This window comes from Sinocyclocheilus rhinocerous, unplaced genomic scaffold (assembly GCF_001515625.1).
Source record: "Sinocyclocheilus rhinocerous isolate Xijiao unplaced genomic scaffold, SAMN03320098_v1.1 scaffold1376, whole genome shotgun sequence".
Lineage (NCBI taxonomy): Eukaryota > Metazoa > Chordata > Actinopteri > Cypriniformes > Cyprinidae > Sinocyclocheilus > Sinocyclocheilus rhinocerous.
In genome coordinates this window covers 350742-359946 of record NW_015646354.1, presented here as the reverse complement: position 1 = coordinate 359946, position 9205 = coordinate 350742, and the positions used below count along the sequence as shown (strand labels likewise).

The following is a 9205-nucleotide window of genomic DNA, read 5'->3' as shown; positions in this document are numbered from 1 at the left end:
AGAATAGTACAGCCTAGCGCATTTCACACAGGCTGCTAGATTCACTTTCGCCAGAAAGTCGTGTATGCCTAAGGTGGGCTGGACGATATGGCCAAAATTGATATCACGATATATTTCTTAATTTCGGTCGATACGATATAATTCCGATATCGATATGAACACTATTTATCTGAAATGGAAATCTTTTGTAACATTATAAATGCCTTTTATCATCACTTTTGATCAATTTTAAGCATCCTTGCTAAATAAAAGTATTAATTTCTATAATAAAAAATTAAATAAAAATAAAAAAATCTACTGACTCCAAGCTTTTGAATGGTATAGTGTATAATGTTACAAAAGCTTTTTATTTCAGATAAATGCTGATCTTTGGATCTTTCTATTCATCAAAGAATCCCGAAAAAATTTACTCAACTGTTTTAATTTTGATAATAATAATAACAATAAATGTTTCTTGAGCAGCAAATCAGCATATCAGAATGATTTCTGAAGGATCATGTGACATCATGTGAAGACTGGAGGAATGATGCTGAAAATTCAGCTTTGATCACAGAAATAAATTACATTTTAATATATATTTAAATAGAAATCAGTTATTTTAAATAGTAAATTTTTTTTACAATATTACTGCCTTTGCTGTATTTTGGATCAAATAAATGCAGGCTTGGTGAGAAGCGACTTAAAAAAAAAAAAAAAACATTACAAATATTACTGTTTAAAAACTTTTGACTGGTAGTATGTATGCATCACACTCATATCACATCTAGTTGTTTTGGATAAGAATAAAACGTCATGACAATATCGTGTCTTTTTGAATCTAAATCTAGATTTATTCGCATTGGCCCATGGAAACCTCTATGAACTCACTTGACTTGATTTGGCCAAAAAAGCGCAGGCGACGAATTTACATTTTATTAAAAAGTGTTTACGTCTGTTTTTATACAGTCTACGGTTTACGTATTCTACACTCATGGCGCGCACACACATTAGGATAGGTTAGATGCCTGCCTCCGCTGCGAGTCCCTATCAAGCACTTTACAGATTCAACTACTCTCCTCTCCTCCTCCTGCCTTGCTCTTTGGCCCGCATCACTCACCGAAGAGCAAGCCTGTTCTTGATAATGCTGCTGTGAAAACGTGGGAAAAGCCGATGAGGAAAGGGCCTTTCACACAGGACGTGTAAAAACCGCTGCGCTGGCCGCTGGGTTCAACGCAGCCCTTCAGATACAAAGCGATTTGCGCTAAACTGGCCAGAGCAAAGTAGGCAGAGTTTTCAAAAATTTTAGCAGGAGTTCTATAGGTCTAGTCATTTGTTGTTCCAACTTTTCGGTCAGCAGCAAAATATGTATCTGTCCCGTGCTAAGAAGCGAGCAATATAAGCGATGCCTTGTGGTAACATCACAGAGAGGCATTTTCGTTCACCTTTCCTGACTGGTGAAATGATCTTCCCACAGTCGCAGTAATTAACAGAAGACCCGACACGTTATCTGACAGCAACACTAATTTAATCCCATACCCGACCCATTTGACATAAAAACTGGGACCCGAACCGCACCTGCATTAAATCTCCTACATGAGGTAGACAAAACTCATTTATTAAAACTTTATTTCAAATTGTGAATAGATTAAATGCAGAAAACAAGCAAAGATCACTCCCTTTAATGTAATCACTACAGCTGTCAGTCAGTGGCAGTGTGATTGGCTACATTTCTCAGCGTGTACTGGACCGAGTCAAAATAGTCTTGGTTATTGGACTCGCAACCCGCCCGTGCTTGTCACCATCCGGCCCTGCCCGCACCACACCCTACACATAAATATTATTCCACCCATTACATCAAATATTAGCGATTCACCTGCATGTACCTGCCCGCATGCAGGACTCTGGCTTCCCCCTTGTGGACAACATAATGGACAACTCTGGCCCCAGAGAGTGATTGTAAATTAAGTTTACATGAAATATGTTTGAAATTTCATTCTGCATCTTCTGAGATATCATTTTAATCCTTCTCATAAAGTCACTGAATTAGCCATCAAATGTTCACCTGATTGCGTTGCCGTCTGTGTGTGATGTTAGAGCATTGTTGAGAGAGAACAAGAATGTATTGGAAAGACGCTACCGTCTACCTGACTCTGCCTGAGAAGTAAGGAAAAATACACTTACCTGAGATTATTTTTATTTTATATCTCTGAAAAATATATGATAGTACTCTTGAAAACAATCGTTGGAAACACTTTATTTTAAGGTATCCTTGTTACACTTTACATGTACTTAATATTATATTAACAATAAATTATGCATAATTACATGCAAGTAACTTACATGAGATATTCTTTTTATGTCTCTGAAATATATGATAGTATAATGTATTATTATATTTTAATGTATTATTGAATAAAATATTAGTTAATGATTAAAGAAAGAAAAAATTAATAGCTATAATATGGACTATTGTAAATGCTCTGTGATACTCAGATACTGTGATTTCCTTCTCACATTGCTGCTTTCACCATTAACTCTTCATCTGAATAGTTTATGTCGCTGTATATGGTATCATTGTAATCCTTGACCATCAAAACATAGGGGTAGACATCACATTTTCTGTGTTATCATGTTTGGTTCAGGAGAATATGACACAAAATACATAATTTGGTAATGGCGGAAAGTAAAATGATCGCCATGGCAACCACGAGGTGTTTTTGCAATGGCTCAATTTCTGAAAATGTTTAGGGCTGCAAACTATACAAGTGTACCAAGTTTCATGCTTTTATGAAAAAGTGAACATTATTTTCACATATCACCTGGACTACAGTACTTCTTGAGCCAAAGTTGTTCATAATGAGGAAATCTAACATATGATTTCATGATTTTTTTTTACGTTTTTGATCGCTGTAGTGCCCCCTATTGGCCGATTGGAGTTTTTTGCTGTGTGTCCGAAAGCTGAAAAATGCTGCCTTCGGAGAATGCATTCCAAGGTAGGAAGGCATCAGGCATGTCCGAACCCAGTGTTAAGCCCCGCTCACACTGTGCGATTTTGGCCACGATTTGGTCGTCTGAGACAAATTTTGAAAATCCTAAAAGATTCCTATAATCCTAGGCTAAAATCTAGTCTTTGATCGCTGGTTTGACATGTTCACCGACACCCGATTAATGGCCGTTGCGATCAAATTTTACCTCCGACGAACTTCTGGCAGTGTCAGAAGATTTGGCGCACAGTCCTGCAGTGTGACATCTCCTACGACGAACGTCAAACTGTCTTCGTTTTTCAAGACAAGCCATGATCAGAATTAATGCTAGAGATTTCTTCTAACCGCATAAACTCTGGCGTTCTCGTCCTCCGCTCACGGAATTCATCTGATATGTTGCCTTTGCTCTGATAAAACACCGGTTGCGCTGCTGTTTTCATGTGGGTGTGTAGTGCTGCTTGCACTATTCTGCATAAATACGCCGGTATTGCCGCCATTCATATACTTTTAATGATAGCCAACATTACAGCCCCGCGTGCAATGCAGCTCGCAGTCACTGAACGTGTATGGGTTGATAAGGTAAAACTCGGGACAATTTTTCTTGCGCGCACCCGTTTTTTAACGCGTCTTGACTGTCGTACAGTCTGACAAGTACAATCCTAAAAGACTTTTAAAAAAATCGCAGTGTGAGCCCGACTTTAGCTTCAATTCCTGTTTCCTGAGATACCTTCATCTGATGGATTTTTGAAGGCAGCATAGATGTATCCTTAGCTGCCTTTGATATCCCACAATCCTGTGTGTTCTACTCTGTGACAACTTAGCAAAAAACTAAATAAAAATGGCGCCTGAAAGTTGCGGTTGGTGGTCAGTTTGTGTGCAAATGTATGTTTTTGACCAACTTTTTCCACTTTTAACATAAAATGTTAAACAACCGAGACAAACTGAACCAGTTTCACACTAACTCGAATGGAATAAATAGTCCCTGAACTTATTTTATTTTTTACAGACATATCAGTACTGATGACTGGAACAGGTTGGTCAGTTGGTTAAGACAAAGCCCATAAGGAGAACAGGTGTCATTTGTACATTTTATTTACAACCATGATCTGGCATCATGATGTTAATTAAAAATTACAAAAATCTTAAAACAAAAGACAGAGGTGAAAGTTTCCATGTTCTTTATGGTCTCATCTTCTCATGAAGTTCTTCTCCAGAGCAGCAGGGGTCCTCTGAATAGAGTGAATGTTTCTCTTCACACGGTCTTCCAGAGAGGAGGTGGCAGCACTCTCTAGTTTCATGTCACTGTAAACAGATTTACAAATTAATTAGTGAACAATTTATTATTATCCTAACCATTTTATGGCTGACCAAACACAAGAACATAATTTCCAGCAGAACTTAGTGCTAAGTGCTTTGCCAATGTGCACATTTATTTTAGGTCAATTTAGGATTCAGTAATTTAAATACTTACTGTATGAAGCCAGCATGACGGTCCTGTTTGGCATTGTCTCTGGCTTTCTCCTGTTCCTCTTGTCGCTTGTACCTCTGCACATTATTTTGCCTTTCCACATTTCTTTCACAGGCAAAATCCATCATTTCCTTTCTCTTCTTTTCCAACTCTTCAGCTGAGAGGTGCCTGAGAGAGGGGGGAAATGTAGTTACATTCTATGTACTATGCATTTCACAAAACTGAATGTCTTCTACAGTAAAACAAACTGATGAAATGTATTAATGCCAAAGTTTTTAAATAAGAAACTCATGTTCAGAGTAATTGATCAACTCATGAACATATCATACTTGCTGTAATTAGTGTATTGTCTTTGATTGCGGTCTCTGTGTGTTGATGGGCTGGGGGCTTTGGTTTTAGGTCTCTGCTCTGTCACTCTAAAGGAGTGATTGTCCCTGTCTGTTTGATGAGACAACGGGGACCGACTCCTGTCTCTTGAACCGTGATCTGTGTGGTTAGATACTGAAGATCTGTTTGCTGGTAACTGAAACGGTTAAGGAATAAATCAGGTACAATAATTTCACAAATTTAAGATGGCAAAATCATATTTGATAACAATTACCAGATCACTGTTAAACAGCGGTGTGGATGTCATAAGTGAAAATAAATGAATTTGGTAATGCAGATCCAGTAACTACTTTAATCATCCATTACGGAGGTCAGCATGAATGATTATGGCTAGAGCCCGACTGATATGGGCTTTTTGGGGGCCGATGCCGATACCGATATTAGGGAGTAAAAAAAGACCGATACCGATATATCGGCCGATATTCTTTATGTGTAGGCTATATTATAGTACAGTAGTGTTGGGCGATATGGTCATTTTTCAAATTGTCATATTGCCAGTCCGTGAGATCGCCGATAGACGATATTATCGTGCATGGGTGGGTGGGGGCAAGAGAGACTCCCTGTACTTGTCATAGGCTATTTCATAACTATTTGGTGTTTTCAAAAGTAGATTTATTTTAAAGACCAGCAGTTTAACACTAAATATTGGACATAAATGAACACGTTAAATATAAAGTATTTAAAACAGGTAAGTTAATATATTTGGAGTAAATTTAAATTAAACCGATACACTTTTCCCACAGAAACAATAATGAGATGCATTCTAACATAACTGTGGCATTAAACTCAGTTAGTGAGGGCTCGGTTAAAATATTGCACATATATCAGGGCTTAGTTATGTGGGATCTGTGTTGTGTATTTTCTGGTAATCAAATGAACATGCAGAACATTCGTATTTAAATCGTCTTTTTGGAGTTTAATATTCACAGACACCGTCTATATAAATATATATATGTGTGTGTACTGACCTGTTTTTTATTTATTCATCAAAAATAAGACAAATTCCGCGTTATACAGTATTCCGTTTTTATGACTGGATTCCGCGATTCCGTCCATGTTTTCTGCATCGCGGAAATCATTGGGCCCTACTAATGTAGCAAATGAGTATGATAAGCTCACTGTGAGAGTAAAAGACAGGGACATTGTTGTTTATTTACTTAGGACTGAGTCTCACCAACTAGGTGACAACGTAGTGTTAAATCACCATTCAACAGACACAAACCACCACCGCACTGCCGTCTATTGGACTGCAGAAAAATACTAACTTTTCAATCTGCTACGTTACTGACTGTACTGACAAACTATGCTGACACCGTGTCTGCGCCGCAATAGAACGTGACAAAGCGACCGTTGAAAATCATTTGAACTTTGTGTCAGCACGTCATAAATAGAACGAGCCATCAGTTTACTGCATCCAGTGTAGACAATATCACTGATTATAATGGGTTCTATTCTACACCGGACGCGAGCTGCGCGACAAAATAGAATAGAATTCTATTGTATTTTGTCACGCCGCGCGATGTGATGTGACCGATGTGATAAGCATGAGTTCTGGGCCGCGGCGCAGCCGGTATAAACACCAGCATTGACTGAGTGGCCGCGATCAGCTCCGGTGGCCTTAACACAGGCTTTAATGCACTGCAGACATGCGCAGATCAGCTCTAGTCTCTAACGTCACTGAATCTGCTGTTAAAAATGAGCCATCCATTCATCATATCATCATGCAAAACTAAGAATTACAATCATTGTAATGTGACGATCAAATATAGGTGCGGGTGGGTGGCGGGCGGATAATTTGAAGCAGCGGACTCGGGTGAAGTTTGAGCTCATCCGCGCATCTCTACACTACAGTGACCTGGGTCACCAGTAGCAAACATCTACTATGTAATCTGCGTTATATGTTCTGTAAAAAAAATATTCATATCGGCGGCATATTCACAGATACCGATATATCGGTGATAGGCTCATATCGGCCGATAATATCGGCTAAACGATATATCGGTCGGGCTCTAATTATGGCAATGCAGAAGCTCTGTGCTGCCATATGCCAAGGAACATTATTTAATATAAAAAATTAAATAAAATGTTTAATAAAAATACAAAAGAAACATGCCAGCAGAATAGCCAGAGAGAAAATTACTTACTTGAAGTCCATAGCCTGATTTGTGATGTCTATTAGAGGTTAAGACATCTGATTGTTTCTCTTTTGACCTGGTTGGCAAAACAGACACACATATTGACATATTGTTAAAGAACTTATTTAAATGAGGTACGCTGTCTCTCAAACAAGGAGCAAAGTGAGATTTATGCCAGCAAATTAATTCATTTTTTTTTTTTTTACCTATTTTTTGTGCCATCCTCATTGCAACTTGAACTCCTCTTTCTGTGCTTTTTCTCCTTCCTCCTCTCTTTCTCCTCTCTTTTCTTCTTTTTTTGTTTCCTCTTTTCCTTTTCAAGATTGTGACGCAACTATGTTGAAAAAAAAAATGAGAATGCCTTTTTTTTACATTCCAATTTAACTCCTGAATTTGAACTGAGGTAACAAACAACATGCATTATTCTAAGTAGAATTTGATTTTTAGCAGAATTTATTTATTTACAAAGAAAAGTTCATTGAGAGACAAAGTGTTTCAGAAAGTCTAACATGATATTTAGTAAACTGACCTTCATTTTGTGGACCAGAGCGAAATACTAATTTCCAAGAATGTCATTAACCTTGGATTGCAATTAGGCAAATTTATATTTCTGTCAAATAAATTTCGAATGCAACTTCCTGTGAGGTAAGACCAATTCATTTTGAAGTGAAGCACTAAACATACCACAAAATATCATGCAATGTACACTACTCACCATCGTTTGGATTTCTTTCATTTTAACAGGATTTGTAAGAACCCCTCTCTTCTTCTCCTCTTCACGTTTGCTGAAAATGAAACTTATTTAAATGAGGTACGCTGTCTCTCAAACAAGGAGCAAAGTGAGATTTATGCCAGCAAATTAATTCATTTTTTTTTTTTTTACCTATTTTTTGTGCCATCCTCATTGCAACTTGACCTCCTTTTTCTGTGCTTTTTCTCCTTCCTCCTCTCTTTCTCCTCTCTTTTCTTCTTTTTTTGTTTCCTCTTTTCCTTTTCAAGATTGTGACGCAACTATGTTGAAAAAAAAAATGAGAATGCCTTTTTTTTACATTCCAATTTAACTCCTGAATTTGAACTGAGGTAACAAACAACATGCATTATTCTAAGTAGAATTTGATTTTTAGCAGAATTTATTTATTTACAAAGAAAAGTTCATTGAGAGACAAAGTGTTTCAGAAAGTCTAACATGATATTTAGTAAACTGACCTTCATTTTGTGGACCAGAGCGAAATACTAATTTCCAAGAATGTCATTAACCTTGGATTGCAATTAGGCAAATTTATATTTCTGTCAAATAAATTTCGAATGCAACTTCCTGTGAGGTAAGACCAATTCATTTTGAAGTGAAGCACTAAACATACCACAAAATATCATGCAATGTACACTACTCACCATCGTTTGGATTTCTTTCATTTTAACAGGATTTGTAAGAACCCCTCTCTTCTTCTCCTCTTCACGTTTGCTGAAAATGAAATAGGGATTACACTTACTGTAAACATTTTATCTTACAAGAACTTTGAAGGAAAGTTCCCAGATCCAGATAAATATAAATTAAGATCAATCTACATTATTTGTGGCATAAAGTTGATTACCACAATAAAAGTACCGACTCATCACTTGTATTTTATAAAAACAATTGTTTAACCTACTTAATAGGGGTGTATTGATACACAAATTTTACTGAAAATTTTTGGTATAGGTCTTTTGGTTCGGCATGCATGTGTACCAAATGAATGCAGCGTTGTTTTAACAACTGCACATGTGGATCATACAGATGGAGTGCAAAAAAAAAGCCTTTTTATTAGGGCTGCACAATTTACCATAATTTAATTGTTGCGATACTGGCCGGCTGGTTATTTCTGCTCAAAACATTTTTTTTTTTTGACATTGAACTGGTTTCCACTAGCCTCTACTAGCTTTCATGTTTGGGGCTAAAAGATGTTAAAGGGGTCATATGATGCGATTTCAAGTTTTCCTTTCTCTTTGGAGTGTTACAAGCTCTTGGTGCATAAAGAAGATCTGTAAAGTTGCAAAGACTAAAGTCTCAAATCCAAAGAAATATTCTTTATAAAAGTTAAGAGTCAGCCACACCTACCTAAAACGGCTCGTTCTAACACGCCCCCACATATCTACGTCACGATGTGGGAAGATTTGCATAATGCAGCCCAAATGTGAATGCAAAGAAAGGCGGCGTGGTTTCAGGAACAGCAGTCGTGTTGATGCAGCCATGTCAGGGAGAAGCTGTGTGTTTC

The 9205-nt window shown here is 37.4% G+C and overlaps 1 protein-coding gene across 1 annotated transcript in view; it reads right to left on the bottom strand.

Annotated features, from left to right (window-relative positions):
* Nucleotides 1-4037: 4037 nt before the first annotated feature.
* Nucleotides 4038-9205, bottom strand: part of LOC107707532 (pre-mRNA-splicing factor CWC25 homolog) — a gene marked incomplete at its 5' end in the record, with an annotated part of 9285 nt that continues 4117 nt past the window's right edge. The window contains 6 exons of the mRNA XM_016511591.1: nt 4038-4265; nt 4435-4599; nt 4761-4954; nt 6963-7029; nt 7837-7964; nt 8346-8415. Of these exons, the coding sequence (XP_016367077.1) occupies nt 4151-4265; nt 4435-4599; nt 4761-4954; nt 6963-7029; nt 7837-7964; nt 8346-8415 (739 nt within the window). The remainder of the gene's footprint in view (nt 4266-4434; nt 4600-4760; nt 4955-6962; nt 7030-7836; nt 7965-8345; nt 8416-9205) is intronic.